The sequence below is a fragment of the Erythrolamprus reginae genome, chromosome 2, assembly GCF_031021105.1.
Source record: "Erythrolamprus reginae isolate rEryReg1 chromosome 2, rEryReg1.hap1, whole genome shotgun sequence".
NCBI classification, from domain to species: domain Eukaryota; kingdom Metazoa; phylum Chordata; class Lepidosauria; order Squamata; family Dipsadidae; genus Erythrolamprus; species Erythrolamprus reginae.
In genome coordinates, this window is record NC_091951.1 from 265018847 (window position 1) to 265035179 (window position 16333).

General features: G+C 39.6%; 1 protein-coding gene across 4 annotated transcripts in view; it reads left to right on the plus strand.

The window, feature by feature from the left end:
* MPDZ (multiple PDZ domain crumbs cell polarity complex component) overlaps nucleotides 1-16333 on the plus strand; it is a 116345-nt gene that overhangs the window by 35844 nt on the left and 64168 nt on the right. For 3 of the 4 annotated variants that reach the window (XM_070742566.1, XM_070742564.1, XM_070742567.1), the window contains exons 13-18: nucleotides 1750-1829; nucleotides 3455-3601; nucleotides 7092-7241; nucleotides 9475-9663; nucleotides 10876-11085; nucleotides 15955-16071. In XM_070742566.1, coding sequence (XP_070598667.1) covers nucleotides 1750-1829; nucleotides 3455-3601; nucleotides 7092-7241; nucleotides 9475-9663; nucleotides 10876-11085; nucleotides 15955-16071 — 893 coding nt within the window. The remainder of the gene's footprint in view (nucleotides 1-1749; nucleotides 1830-3454; nucleotides 3602-7091; nucleotides 7242-9474; nucleotides 9664-10875; nucleotides 11086-15954; nucleotides 16072-16333) is intronic. The other variant, XM_070742565.1, reaches the window with a different exon arrangement.

A 16333-nucleotide genomic window follows, 5' to 3' on the forward strand; every position in this document is an offset into this window, starting at 1 on the left:
AAGAAAAGCCTATAAAATGGTTATTTGAGTTTGCCTAGCTAAATCTCTATGGACAATGTACATAAGTGTACACAAAGTTGATTTTTTTTATATGCATTCAGCTTTATACCATATCAAGTGTTAAGATTATGTAGCTTAATTTTCAACATACTAAATGGCAGCAGCTGAAAAGAGTACTTATTAATGAGGATATTAAAAGTAATTGTCATTAGATGACAAAACATATTGCTGAAGATATTTCATGATTGTTTCTTTACAATGAAAAACTTTAATAAAAATACCGGGCAGTTTTAATGTACTAGGAAATGTAGGTGTAGCATAAAGCAGAATTCATATCTGAAGTTAGCAATGTATACACACAATTCTTATATCTGTGGTTGATCACATTTGTTTATATCTTATTTTTAAATAAGCAAGTATAGTTTGTGACATACATAGCTGATTGTAGCTCATCAAGCCCTGTGAGTCTCATGTTTCCCTCTACTTCGGATTTTTAAGCATGTGAGTATTTGAGGATATTGTAAGCGCTTGGTGGGTCATTATCTGACAAGCTCCAGTTGTTGTAGTAAGAGATAAATTGATCAGATGTAAAATGATAACTTATTACACTCACAACATGTTTCTTTTTCACATTTTTAAATAAATATACCAGGAAATGTGTTCTTCCACTGCCCTCTAGAGACCGTGTTTCAGTAGGAGCCTTTAAAAATGAGGTCACAGATTCAAACCCCCCAAAATCTTAAATATGGAGAACATTTCTTGAGTGCTTAAACATTAAACACATTGACTTGTAAATGTAACTCAAAGATGTAAACAAAACAATATCAAAATCATACAGTGCTAAATGTTCCCACCTGAAAATAAAGTTTAACTTTACTTCTGAATAAATATGAAAGGAATATTGTATACTGAATAATTTTGGGAGCTGATTTTTGATAAACCTGAACACATAATATTATTTACTAATGCACTGCTGCTGAAGAGAACTATGAAATGATAGCCATAGTTTTATGGTTTTTGCCATAGTAAAAACGAAGACCTTTAATTATTGTTCAGAATTGGAAAACAACCACCCATAAGCTCAGCAGCACTTTCTGCTTTATCTTTTGAATTTTATTTCTTATTTTTATTTGTTAATGTTTCAATCATGCAAATTTGTTTTGGTTACATTTGTAGCGTGCAGAAATGTAAGATAATAATGAATAACCAGAAGGAGCCTTTCCAAGATCATTTGGGCCAGAAAAGAAGAACATGCCTGTAATTTGTCCATTCACAGAAAGGAGAAGGTGCAGCAGAGTGTAGCCAGATAAAAATCCAGTTATTCAGAAAGCTAGACTAGCTCAATTGGGATTCTATAGAAGAGAGATAAAAGGAAGTTCTTGAGTAATGCAAGCCTAAATTGAATAGCCAGGGTAATACTGAAAGATTGAGTCTCGTGCTGGTTTAATTTCAAATAGAACTGGATAATGCTAAAAGTTTATTAGGGTATATAAGGTTCAAAAGTGGTTAGAAAAAACAATTTAAAAATGAACAATTATTTTTGTGACTTAATCCGAATGAATTAAGCTAGTTTTAAAAGGATTATAGGTTATAATTCCTTTTACCCCCTTTCCCTTTTTTTAGATACTTAGTATTTCTTTCTCCTTTTATATAAATCTGATGCATGTTTACAAATTCTAATGCAGTTCATTTTCTACCTAGAGATCAGAATGTCATAATTTTGCTTAGGATAACTGTCACATTTTGCAGATATTCAGTTTACATCCCTAGAAGAAGAAATATTGCTGAACAAATGGCAGAAGATTTTGGGAAAAAATTACGAAGTTGTGGTAGGTTGACTCATTGCTTGCTATTAAAAAACTAAACACTATCTGCTCTTCCTTGGGAGGGACACAGTTTTTTAAAATCTAAAAATGTAGTAAAACAAAAGTTTTATATAATCTTAGGCCGTCAGAAAAAGAATCCTAAATTTGATCAAACAGTTTATAAATATTCTTCTTGGGGAGTTTTCATTAATTCAGTCATTATGTATTGGCAGCATTTGTTTAGTAACCTTTGGAGTTCATTATAGATTTTGATTTTCCTTGTTGTCAACAGTGCATAGTTTCATTTCATTTCTTGGGTAGCATTTTTGCATGATGATCTCTCTCAATGTGGGCAGAACTACAGTTGAGTTCTGAAATCTACATTTGGAAAGCAAAACAATGTAGCTTGTTAGGAAATCTACCCACTTCCAACATGCAACATTTGGCATAATCCTTCCTTTGTAAAATTTCTTGTACATAGTTGATATTTGGATTAAAAGACTCCCCTCCTTTAATCTGACACGCGTCTACCAGAAATAAATGCCGCTAATTTTAATGTTGGCCTGCTTTCAGGTAAGTAATACAAAATTAGGGCCTATATTTTCTCATATTGCTGCTGTTGACCCCTAGTTCATTGCTGGATGGTCTGTTCATATTGCTTAGAGATATTTTTTTTAAAGAAAGCTGGTTCGCCCCACTTTTACTGGCATTTTAACAGATCATTTGCATTTTTTTTTGTTTTTCTTCCCTCCTATGATTTATGAAAATGATTGCTGAGTCTCTATTTTCATTATTTGTTTTTAAATTGGTTTCTAATTGACTCTTTTATTCTTTTAAAGTGAGGTTTAGGTGAGGGATCTGGGTAGCCCTTTGGCCTACAAGCCTTAAAATGTGTTTAGTTTTTATTAATAAAAGCTGTTTTTCTAACTGACACTTTACTTCTCATTGAGAATCTAGCCAGTCTTCTTGTTGCACATTTTAGAACATATAAGCAACTACTTTTGTGTGCAGTAGTTCAAGGATGTAACAAGGATGTGGAACTTTTGAATAGAATTCAACAGCAGGGTCATAGATGCGGTTCCTGTCCTTTGACTGTTCCCCACCTGGGGATTAGTAAACCATAGAGAATTATGTTGCCAGGTGCATGTCCTTTTAATGCTTGACTTGTTTCAGAGACAACAAGGATTGCCAGATATGGAATCCAGTTCTTTTTCTTCAAACTGGAAACATTTCTGTTTCCGAATACTGTATTTGCTAACTATTGTTCCATGGCGGTCACAAAAGATGGTGTAATGAGAAGTGTGGAACCTTTGATAGTTTTATTTGTTCCTTTTATTTGTGACTCTCTGACTACCTTTCATCTCTGGGACAGCTGAAGCTACCAGCATCTGTTACCCTTTGCAAATGAGAAAAAGGATGTTACAGCTGGATGCTCCTTTTCAGCTCACATTGTGATTCCATCTTGTTTTGATGTGAGAAATCAATGAACATGGATGTGGTTTGAAAGAAATGAGCCTGTAGCTTAAGAAGTAGAGCATTTGTAGCAAAACTGCTTTTAAATTTACTGGTCTTTTGTATAGGATCTCAGTGCAATTTTCTAAGCAACTGATTTCTTGGTGTTATGAAGATTGTATTTTTCTTCTTTCTAGGTGGCGGATGTGAACAAGTTTAGTGAAAGCAGCGGACTGGGGATTAGCTTAGAAGCTACAGTGGGACATCATTTTATTCGGTCTGTTTTGCCTGAAGGGCCTGTTGGACGATGTGGCAAGTTGTATAGTGGAGATGAATTACTAGAAGTATGAATTAATCTTTCTTATCCTTCTGCTCTCTTAAAATATGTGCTAAGGGATTTTTTTCACTTTTAATATTTTCTTGGCATAGAAAGAAATATAGGTACTCCTTGACTTCATTTAGTGACTGAAGTTACAATGGCACTCAAAAAAAGTGATATGACCATTTTTCACATTTACAGTAGTCCCTCGCTATACCGCGCTTCACCTACTGTGGCTTCACTTCATCGCGGGTTTCTGAGGAAGCCGTTCGGCAGATTTAAACAGCCCGCTGAACTCGATCGGCAGGTTTTTTAAAAAAAATATATATCTAAAATTGTAAATACTGTACAGTGGTCCCTCGATCATCGCGAGGGTTCCGTTCCAGGACCCCTCGCGATGATCGATTTTTCGCGAAGTAGCGGTGCGGAAGTAAAAACACCATCTGCGCATGCGCAGATGGTGTTTTTACTTTCACCGCCGCCCGCCCTTCGCCCACCCACCCTGTTGCTCGCGCCTGGGGTTTCCCCGCGTGCGTGCCGCCCGCCCGCCCACGCCGTTGCTGGGGCCGCTTCCCAGCTGGGAAGCGGAGCTGGGATGTCCCCAAGCGCGCGCGCGTTGCTGGGGCGGCTTCCCAGCTGGGAAGCGGAGCTGGGGTTTCCCCAAGCGCGCGCGCACCGCCTGCCCGCCCACCCCGTTGCTGGGGCCGCTTCCCAGCTGGGAAGCGGAGCTGGGGTTTCCCCAAGCGCGCACCGCCCGCCCACCCACCCCGTTGCTGGGGCTGCTTCCCAGCTGGGAAGCGGAGCTGGGATGTCCCCAAGCGCAGCGCGCGTTGCTGGGGCGGCTTCCCAGCTGGGAAGCGGAGCTGGGGTTTTCCCAAGCGCGCGCACCGCCCGCCCGCCCACACCGTTGCTGGGGACACTTCCCAGCTGGGAAGCGGAGCTGGGGTGTCCCCGCGCGTGCCGCCCGCCCGCCCACGCCGTTGCTCGCGCCTCCGCTGGGGTCTTACCGGGGCAAGAGGGGGAAGACCCAGGGAAGCCGCCCAGCAGCTTATCTGCCCGGCGGGAAACTCCACCATCTACGCATGCGTGGCCATAGAAAAAAAAGGCACGCATGCGCAGATGGTGTTGTTTACTTCCGGGTTGAAAACTTGCGATATAGCGTTTCGCAATACTCGAGATCGCGAAACTCGAGGGATCACTGTATTTAAATACTGTATCTAAAATAAATACTGTGTGGGAAGGGTTTATAAACACTTAAAACAATGAAAACTTACCAAACAATTACAATATAAATACTTAAATAAGTACTATCAGTGGATAAATTCCCCATCGCGGATTTCACCTATCGCGGCCAGGTCTGTAACGTAACACCAGCGATAGGTGAGGGACTACTGTAATCACCTTTGTTGTATCCCCCAGGTCAAATAATTTACATTCAGATACTTGAAAACTGATTCACATTTATGATGGTTGGAGTCTCTTGGGGCCAGGTGATTTTTTGCAATGTTCTGACTAGCAAAATCAATAGGGAAACCAGATTCACTTAACAACCAGGTTACTAATTGAAGAACTGCAGTGATTCACTGAACAAAGGTGATGAAAAAAGTCCTAAAATGAGGCAATATTCACTTATCAACTTTGTCATTAGCAATATAAATTTTATGCTTAATGGTGGCCATAGGTTTAGGACTACCTATGTATGGTCTGAATAAATTCACAATATGCCAGTATGTTCTAAGGTAGTGATTATATAAAAAGTTCGGGTTCGGGAGAACGCCGAGAAGCCCCCCGGCTGTTTTAAAAGGTGACAGCCGGGCGGTGCCATCCAGCGGAGTGCCATTTTGCGATTTTCCCCCCTTACACGCATGAATTGCTTTTACATTGTTTCCTATGGGAAACATTGTTTCGTCTTACGAACTTTTCACCTTATGAACCACCTTCCGGAACCAATTAAGTTTGTAAGACGAGGTATTACTGTACTCCCTTTTAAATACTCCCTTCTGCTTGTCAGAAGTTCACAGTGTTCACATGAGCCCTGGTCATTGCAATAATCATAAATACAAGTCAGTTGCCAAGCATCTGATTTTTGAATTTCATGTGACCATGAGGATGCTGCAGGATTCTATGTGTGAATAATGGTCACAAGACACTTTTTCAGTAGTTTTGAACAGTCACAAAACAAACTAGTTTAAGTTGAGGACAACCTCTATTGGGCTTATGCTGCCTAGGAAATTCTGGCATTTGTCTTAAATGAGCAAGGTTGGGGGAAGGGCTGCCTAGATATTCAAACTTATGAAATTAAGTGATTTCTATTCAAGTAGCTAGCACATACACACAAAAGGAAAAGTAGGTTTCTAAGAATGAAAATCATTCATTCATTCTAGGAACTGTATTTCTCAGTATCACAACTCTTTAATTTTTCCTAGGAACCCATGTGCTATCTGCTCTTTAATATGGCTTTATTCAGTTTTCTGGCAGACGTCATTTACATTCACCCATATTTATAGCCAAGATAATTTAATTCACTGAAGTATTCATAATCATGTTTACACCTATGTCTGTTATCTAATACATTATTATTATTATTATTATTATTATTATTATTATTATTATTATTATTATTAATTAGATTTGTATGCCGCCCCTCTCCGTAGACTCGGGGCGGCTTACAGCAATGATAAAAACAATATATAATGACAAATCTAATAGACTCTAAAATAACAATAATACATTTAAAAAGTCTAAAAAACAAAAACCCCAATATATAAAAAACATAAATACAGTCATATCATACACAGAAAACTACATAGGCAGGGGGAGATGTTTCAGTTCCCCCACGCTTGACGACAGAGGTGAGTTTTAAGGAGTTTATGAAAGGCAAGGAGGGTGGGGGCAATTCTAATCTCTGGAGGGAGCTGATTCCAGAGGGTCGGAGCCGCCACAGAGAAGGCTCTTTCTCTGGGTCCCGCCAAATGACATTGTTTAGTTGACGGGACCCGGAGGAGACCAACTCTGTGGGACCTAACCGGTCGCTGGGATTCGTGCGGCAGAAGGCGGTCTCATAGATACCCTAGTCCGGTGCCATGAAGGGCTTTATAGGTGATGACCAACACTTTGTGACCGGAAACTGATCGGCAACCAATGCAGACTGTGGAGTGTTGGAGTAAAATGAGCATGTTTAGGAAAGCCCATGATTGCTCTCGCAGCTGCATTCTGCACGATCTGAAGTTTCTGAACACTCTTCAAAGGTAGCCCCATGCTTGACGAAAATAAATAAAATAAAAATGAATGAAGTATCAGTATAAAAAACTGTGACATATTTTTGAATGGCCAGTAAATGAACTGTTGTAAGTGGAGGGTTATCTATAATGTGGAGAAACCATGCAGTATCCTTTTTTAAAATAAATAAATAAATGATACTTTAGTCTCCTATGTCCAATGTGAAAATACATGTATTTCTTTCTCTCTTTCTGTCTTTTCCTTATTTCTGTAAATATCCTTATTTCCATTGGCAGGTAAATGGACAATCGTTGCTTGGAGAGAATCACAATGATGTTGTAAATATTTTAAAAGAGCTTCCTATCAATGTAAGAATGGTGTGTTGCCGTGCCGTTCCACCTGTTACTGAGGCAGCACCATTGGATGAGACTTATATGTTAGAGCAGGTAATTCAGCATAAAGATTTATACCCTTTGGGAGAAACTGACAGATCATCATTCTTCCTTGCAGTAGAGAATTCAAAGAAAAGATTTGAACTCCTGAAATAGCTCCATTACTTATAAGTATTCCTTCATTTATTAATTTTGTTTTATATGTTTTATTGTTTTTTAATGCTTTAATTAGTTCTGAATGATTTTAGATAATTATTGGTTTAGTTTTGTTGCAGGCTACCCAGAGTCTCTTATGTGAGAGACTGCTGAGTATATAGATTAAACAATTAAATAAATAAATATTGAATATAGTAGTAAGATAAATAATTTTTTTAGTTGAGACAATTTGATCAGGTGGCTAGAATTGGATCGAGGAAACCTAGTTTAAAAGCCTTTTTAAAAAGATTTTTCATGTAGCTTTGGTCAAGTTATTACCGTATATACTCGAGTATAAGCCGACCCGAGTATAAGCCGAGGCACCAGTTTTTGCCACAAAAACCTGGGAAAACTTATTGACCCGAGTATAAGCCGAGGTTAGAAAATGCAGTGGCTACTGGTAACTTATAAAAATGGAAACCAATAAAATTACATTAATTGAGACATCAGTAGATTAAATGTTTTAGAATATTTATTTTAAAGAAAACCAAAATTAGCTCTGTAAATTTAAAAGAGGGTAAATGAAAGCAATCTGGTAATAACAATAAAGTAAAAAGTAAAAAAAGTAGCTCAATCAGCAACCAAGCTAAAACCTATTTCTAAACCTAACCCAGGGGTCTTTAAACTTGACAGTTTTAAGAGTAGTGGACTTCAACTCCCAGAATTCCTGCACCAGCCATGCTACCTCAGGAGTGGGAGTTGAAGTCCACAAGCCTTAATCTTTCCAGGTTTGAAGACTTGCATTTCTAACCCTAACCCAGGGCTCTTTAAACTTGAGTTTTTAGAAGCCTGGAGAGAGTTCATGCTGTTTCCCTCCCCCCCTTTTAGCTTGCTGGCTGGCTCGTTGGCTTGATCTCCCACTCCTGATCCTCCCTCCTCCTCGTCGTCTCCCTTTATTGCCCCATGTGTTGTGCAGGGAAGCAGATTTAGTAAAGAGATCCACTTGGGACCGCAACAGGGAAAGGAGGAGGTGGAGAGCCAGAATAGCCCACAGCTGCGTGGGAGGAGGAGGAAAGGAAAGAGCTGCCCTCCTCCTTCCCTACCAAGTGGATCTCTTTAACAAATCTGCTTCTCTCTCCGGCTGGAGGCTTCTAAAGCCTGGAGAGAGTTCATGCCGTCCCGGTCCCTCCCACCCTTTAGCTTGCTGGCTCTCTCCTCCGCCTCCCTTTATTGCCCCATGTGCTGTGCAGGGAAGCAGATTTGCTAAAGAGATCCACTTGGGACGCAACAGGGAAATGAGGCGAGGAGAGCCAAAATAGCCTACAACCGCGAGGGAGGAGGAGGAAAGGAAAGAGCTGCCCTCCTCCTCCTTCTCCTCCTTAAATCTGCTTCTCTCTCCGGCTGGAGGCTTCTAAAGCCTGGAGAGAGTTCATGCCGTCGCCGTCCTCCCCGTTTAGCTTGCTGGCTGGGCGCCCTCTTGTGGTGATTCGGCGCCCTCTTGTGGTGACTCGAGTATAAGCCGAGGTCGGTTTTTTCAGCCCATTTTTGGGGCTGAAAAACTCGGCTTATACTCGAGTATATACGGTATTTAAACACTTCATATATGATTAGGCATCTCTACATAAAGTTTAGACTTTTAGATGATAGGACTTGTAGTGATTATTAAATTAACCCCTTTAATTAAGAAAAAAACCTCACATTTATAGTTGAGTGGAAATCTGTTACAGACTGTTTGCATGAAATATAAAAAATGTATGGTGGTTTTGATTAATAGAAAAAATTGATATAGAAAATGCTAAGATTTTTATTTGTACTCATAAAGAATTTTGTAATCATAAGAATTTTGTAAATGTGCTTATATTTGCTGAAAAGGAAACTGGAAGCTTTTCTCTTTTTTGTTTTTACTTCTTTCTACATTTTTCCTTCCTTCCTTTCTTATATCCATCCATCCATCCATCTGTGCCCAAAATGCATTTAAATGCTTTAAAGTGTTTATGTGTTTTGTAAAATGTTAATTTAAAAGTTCATTTAAAAAATAGATAAATTTTAGACTCTTTGAATAGCAGTTCCCATTTATTCCAGTTCCAGATAAGCTGTATTTAGATATCATTTAGCTTTCTTTTAAAACACCCCACCATATTTAACTTTCCAGTCTCATATAGACCTTAGTGGACTGCTTGGTGCTTCAGAGACAGAAGATGCTAAGCTGGAAACAGCTAACATAAATCAGAATACTGAAGAGGTACAAGGATCTCCTCTGGCAATGTGGGAGACAGAAATACAACAAATTGAGCTGGAGAAAGGCAGCAGAGGTCTTGGCTTTAGCATATTGGATTACCAGGTATTTGGGGACTACTGAATTAAATCATTAAATGAACTTGTCAAGCTAATTTTATATATCTTGATACTTTTGCAAGGTACTCATCTTCAATTGTGGATAGCTTTTGACCTCTTAGATGAGAAAAGGCATGACATAACTAAGAAACCACTTCTCATGAATGTTTTATTTCTCAGTCTTTCTCTTTAAGGAGAAGCTGAAATTTAAGGAAACATGATCTTATAGTAGAAACTTATTCCATGGGTCTGATAATAACACACACAAACACATAAAATATTAATATTGGGATTGCAGAGAATTATCACAAAGCAAGATGCATTATTATTGCAATAATTATAGTGAAAGCAATAGAATTAGTAGCAGTGTTAGTAGATACGTAGTTTGTTTAAAAAAAATACATATCTCAAAATGCAATACTACCAGGTTTTTGACTTTTGCACTAATTTGAGAGATTTTAAACGTGGAGCAGATTCTGAAATGTATTTGCTAATTCCATCTCTATGCAAGGAATTTATTTATATTCTAGAAGCCGGCTTTAATGTTGCTTTCTGCAATTGTTATGCAAGATTACATAATATAAAAGTAGGTTTTAATTTTTCATAAGTAGTGGCTTGATAACAGCATTTTTCCATAAGCAAGTAAAGTCAAAAAGAATATAGATTAGAGAGATAGATATATATTAGACATATTCTTTGATTAGAATATGTCTAATCAAAGCCCCATCCCATTGTTTGAAATCTCTGATCAGATCCAATAGATTGGGCATGCTGCAGATCCTATACGGCAAAGAGAGCTGGGTAGCAGGTACTAGAAGGAAGGTTTTTTTCCTACTGTAACCCCTGACTAATGGAATATTCTCCTTTTGAATATTAGAATGGCTTCTATCCTATTGGCCTTTTGCAAAGCTTTACAAAGCTGGCTATCTGTCTGGGTCTGGGGCTCAGAATGTGTGAAGGGCCTTGCTACTTGGCTTTATTGTTGCAGATTAATCAGCACAGCTGCTGTTTGTACTTACTTATTCTGGTGAACATTTTTATCATTTTAATGTCTTTTAAATTTTCATTACTTTTTCAAATTTTAAAATTGCAGGCCTCCCGTAGTGTCTTGGTGAGTTGGCCGCTGAAGAAATTGAAGGAATAAATAAATACCAAATAAATAAAAACATGGGCTCAACATTTTTTCCCCTCACCTACCCTTCTTTTCCCCTTCAATAAGGATCCAGTGGACCCCGCAAATACAGTGATTGTGATCCGCTCCCTTGTTCCTGGGGGCATTGCTGAGCAAGATGGCAGGCTCCTCCCAGGAGACAGGCTTATGTTTGTCAATGAGACCAGCTTGGAAAATGGTAGCCTGGAGGAAGCTGTACAAGCCCTGAAAGGAGCACCTCTGGGAATGGTGAAAATTGGAGTCGCCAAGCCATTGCCTGTAAGAATTCTTGTTTAATATAGTGGAGTTTTGTATTGTGCAAATAAACTCCTGGGGTATTTACTGGTGTAGGACTTTAGGTATACATTATAACTGTTGATACTTAAAAGTGAACTAACATTTGTTTTGAGATAGTAAGATGTTGTTTTAAATTTCTACCTGCAAATTGCCCTTTACAAAATCTCTCATTTTATACAATTGTCATAAAGAGAGTAACAAAGCTCTGTGAACCAGCCCCCTACCACTTTGTTCTACAAAAATATTATATTTGCTTGAGATTCATGAAAGCAGCCCAGTTACTCAATAATAACTTAATTCGGAGCCAAAATAAATATGTTTAGCTTGGGAATTAGTTACCGTTGTCATAGTAATTTGAAATAGAGGGTAGAAACATGTTGCTTCCAAAAACCTAGGGTAAGAATATTTAAAACACCCCAAAGAAAAATGTTTTGATTTATTTTCATAAATAAATAGATTTTATTTTCATAAAGTACTGTATAAGCAAACAATGTTTAGACTAAAAGATTGCATGTATTAATTATCTACTCTGTATACTTCAGCAACTTTGATATCTATACAGTAAAAATTTACACATTTATTTCATACAAATGCATACATGCAAAAAGTGTATGTCATGAAACCACCTTCCACACATAATCGGGAAATTTCCTGTCTCTAAATGGCAGGAATCTACAATGAACAGAACAGAGCGAGTAATTTTTTTTCATTTATTCCTTGAATCAACCTGGTAGTCCCTTATCAGTTCGTAAGTACTTTGCTTGCAGCTGTGAAGAAAGTCACAGCCCTTTTTCTTCCAGGAAGTGAAACACAGTTTGCTCTGCTTTGGTTTCAAAGTCAACAAACAAAGGCCAGAGTCAGCAAGACATTCATGAAACACAACGATCAGATAATTCTTCACAATGGCCAAACCCACACACTGCTATTTATAGCAGCAGCACTAATTATAGCAGCCCCACCCAACCACAGGTGGCCTTATTTTCTCTTGTAATAATCCTTTAGTTGTTGCTTCCTATGTATCACTCTACACATGCGTGGATGTGTCATTAATTCTTGTTCAGAATCCAGAGATGATACAGATGATTGATCTCCTCCTGGGTTGTCTGCCAAACTCCTCCCTGTCACTCAGGCCTTGGTCAGAGGAGACTTCGTCGGCAGATTCCACTGGGAGCAAAACAGGCCTGCAGCATGTGGATGTCTCCTCCACATCCACCTGCACATTCCTTGGGGCAGGAGCTGGGCCAGAGCTAACCACAACATCTATGATGGCCTATTTTTCTGATAATTCAGTGCAGCCAGAACGAGTGGTGTGGTGACCTAGAGGTGGAGCTCTCGCCTCACAATCAGGAGGCTGTGAATTTGATCCTAGGTAGAGGCAGATATTTCTCCCTCTGGGCACACTGAGAATATATCTGCTAAAAAACACTCTGAATTGGCGACAGGAAGGGCATCCGGCCAGTAAACACTCAGCTCCATTCAGTTGCCTAGATTCTACCCCGCAAGGGACTTCGGGATCATTAAAAGAGGATGATGAAATGCAGCCAGAACATTTTTTCACAATTATTGAGATATCCGTTATTGTAGGCATGGCGATTATTTATTTAAAGAATATATTATGCTGCCATCTCACCCTAATGACTCCAATCAGTTAGCAATATTGTATGGAAAATAAAAACTAAGCTAAACTAAACTAAAAACAATCTAGTGCAATGTGACTGTGGTTGCAAGCAAAAACATTTTTTTAACCATAAAACCATAAAAATGAGTCCATTTGTTTCAAGTTTCAAGTTTTATTGGATTTATATGCCGCTCCTCTCCAAAAACTCGGGGCGGCTAACAACAATCATGAAAATATACAATAAAATCCAATACTAAAAGCAAATTAAAACCCCTTAATATATAAAAACCAAACATACATACAAACATACCATGTATACAGTTGTAACGGCCTAGGGGGAGAAAAAAGTCTTAATTCCCTCATGCCTGGCAGCAGAGGTGGGTTTTATGTAGCTTACGAAAGGCAAGGAGGGTGGGGGCAATTCTAATCTCTGGGGGGAGTTGGTTCCAGAGGGCCGGGGCTGCCACAGAGAAGCTCTTCTCCTGGGTCCCGCCAAGCGGCATTGTTTAGTTGACGGGACCTGGAGAAGACCCACTCTGTGGGACCTAACTGGCCGCTGGGATTCGTGCGGCAGAAGGTGGTCCCTGAGGTAATCTGGTCCGGTGCCATGAAGGGCTTTGTAGGTCATAACCAACACTTTGAATTGTGACCGGAAACTGATCGGCAACCAATGCAGACTGCGGAGTGTTGGTGTGACATGGGCATATTTAGGGAAGCCCATGATTGCTCTCGCAGCTGCATTCTGCACGATCTGAAGTTTCCGAACACTTTTCAAAGTTAGCCCCATGTAGAGAGCGTTACAGTAGTCGAGCCTCGAGGTGATGAGGGCATGAGTGACTGTGAGCAGTGACTCCCGGTCCAGATAGGGTCGCAACTGATGCACCAGGCGAACCTGGGCAAACGCCCCCCTCGCCACAGCTGAAAGATGTTTCTCTAATGTGAGCTGTGGATCGAGGAGGACGCCCAAGTTGCGAACCCTCTCTGAGGGGGTCAATGATTCTCCCCCCAGGGTGATGGATGGACAGATGGAATTGTCCTTGGGAGGCAGGACCCACAGCCACTCTGTCTTGTCTGGGTTGAGTTTGAGTTTGTTGACACACATCCAGGCCCCAACAGCCTGCAGGCACTGGCACATCACTTCCACTGCTTCGCTGACTCGACATGGGGTGGAGATGTATAGCTGAGTATCATCGGCATATTGATGATACCTCACCCCATGCCCTTGTATGATCTCACCCAGCGGTTTCATGTAGATGTTAAATAGCAGGGGGGAAAGGACCGACCCCTGAGGCACCCCACAAGGGAGAAACCTAGAGGTCGACCTCTGACCCCCCACTCGTTGGACTCATTTCATGTTCTGGCACTAATGTATGAGGGAAAAGCAAAGCTGTTCAAGGCCTTCCAGAAGGCTAGGGGCAATGGGATCATTCTAGGTTCAGAGGGGAGGCTGTTCCATAGGACAGGCATTGTGACATAGAAAGCACGCATCCTGAATTCAATCGAGTGTTCGGTAGGCAAAGTTGGCTCTTCTATGACATGTGGAATTCAGCTCCCAGAATTCCTGAGCTAGCATGATTGGCTCAGGAATTCTGGGAGTTGAAGTCCACAAGTCATAGAAGAGCCAACTTTGCCCGAACCAGGTCATTCAGTTTGACAAAAGGGAGCTGAGGTCTGGTGGAATGGGTAGAAAGTATCAGAAACAGGTAGACTCGTAGTTATCCTGGCCATGTGTCACCCAGAGCTTTATGGGCGATACTTGTTCCTTAAATTGTATCTGGACAATTGTGCCCTTGAATTCAGTGGCCATTTCTGGATGGACTTCAAGAGTACAGTAGTCCCATTTAGAACCTCTTGCTGTAATGCAGATAAATAATTAAGGAATGAGTGACTGTGATAGCTTCCTGATGTAGGGGGCTCAACTGGCACGATGGAAAGACTTGTGCTAAGGCCCTCCCAGTTGTGACTGGCACCTGCTTTTTTTGTAGAACCTCCAGAGGACTTCCAAATTGCACACAAGTCACTGAGGGAATATTAAGTTATCCAAGTGATGGGTAGGGCAGAGATGTACAGCATATTAATGATAGTTAACCTTATACAGACAAATGCCCTGAGTTACCCAGAGCTTAAATATAGATCAGTGGTTCTCAACCTTTTCTATGTCATAGACCTTCTTTAAATTAAATCAAACCTTTGTGGCCACAGACCATGGCTATGGACACCAAGACAGCTCAAGATTTAAGTCTTAATATTTCTTCAAACCTCTATGATCTCATGGTGCCTCCTTGTGGGTCCACAGACTGCAGCTTAAGAATCACTGATATAGATGCTAAATAAAAGCAGGAAAAATGCAGAAAAGGCATGGGTTATTTTGAATCAATTCTAACTGGAACCAGCTGTAGAGGAAGGAGGAAACCTACTGTACCCCCCTCCCTCATTAACAACCCCCCTAAACCTGATCCAGGAGGTATTGAAGGTCTCTAATCAAAGGCAAGGCCAAGTTTACCAGAGGTCATCAACAACCATAACCAATGCTGTCTCAATTCTATAATCAAACCTCAGACACAACAGAAAAAGGATCTAGGTAATGTAGTTTTATTATGATGTCGATAAGAAATATATTTTAGTCATATTGTAATGAACCATTTCTTAATAAAATCCTTCATATTGAAATTGGGTCCAAATTCATGGCAAGATTGTGAAAGCTGTTGTCTCCCAGTGACTTGCTATGAAATTCACAAACTAGACAGGTAATTTTGTAAAAAAATAAATATGATTTTCAATCTGTTCCAAACATGTTTATCGTAAAAAGTGGTACCAATTTCACTGGAACTTATATGTTGTGCTTACAAACTAAGTATAATTTGAACTTGGTAAGACTGAATAGGCTTAAATCTAGTTTTGGAGGCTTAACTGCATTGGAAGTCAGGTAGTGGAAATAAAAGGAGAGAGACAGAATTTATCATCTGGTCTGGGAGAACATCTCAAATATCAGCACATAGATACATAACCACATGAAGCTTAAAGGCTGTTTCAAATTCATGATTATTGCCATCTCATTTTTCTTTTTTTTTCAATCTTATAAATCATTTCATGGTTTGAAAGCTATAATATCATTTCTAGATAACCTTTTTTTCCTGATCTTTATATTCATTTAAAATCTCTTCGTATTAACTTACATGGCATGTTCTATTCACTGGCCATCATCCAACTCAATAGCTTCATTCTTTCTGCAGCTTTCACCAGAAGAGGGCTATGTTTCTGCTAAGGAAGATTCCTTTTTCTACACTGCCCAGTCCTTTGAGGAGGAAGGGCTAACTGATTCAGCCCTCTTCCGTGCTGAGCTGGCTCTGGTTAGTCTATAGTTAGTCTTTTATTCTATGTATTAATTTTGAACGTTATTTTGTTAAGGAACAATACAGGAACAGTCTTGCTGTTAACATGTTAAGAGGTATTTTAAAAGACTTCTTGCTTGACCTCCTTGAATCTACATGATGATTGTTTATTTACTAATATAAGAAATACCAATAACTATATCAAAACATTGTATTCTTAAGAAGGCAATACTGTGTGCCAAAATTAAACTTTCTAAATATCTAAACATTTATTTAAACA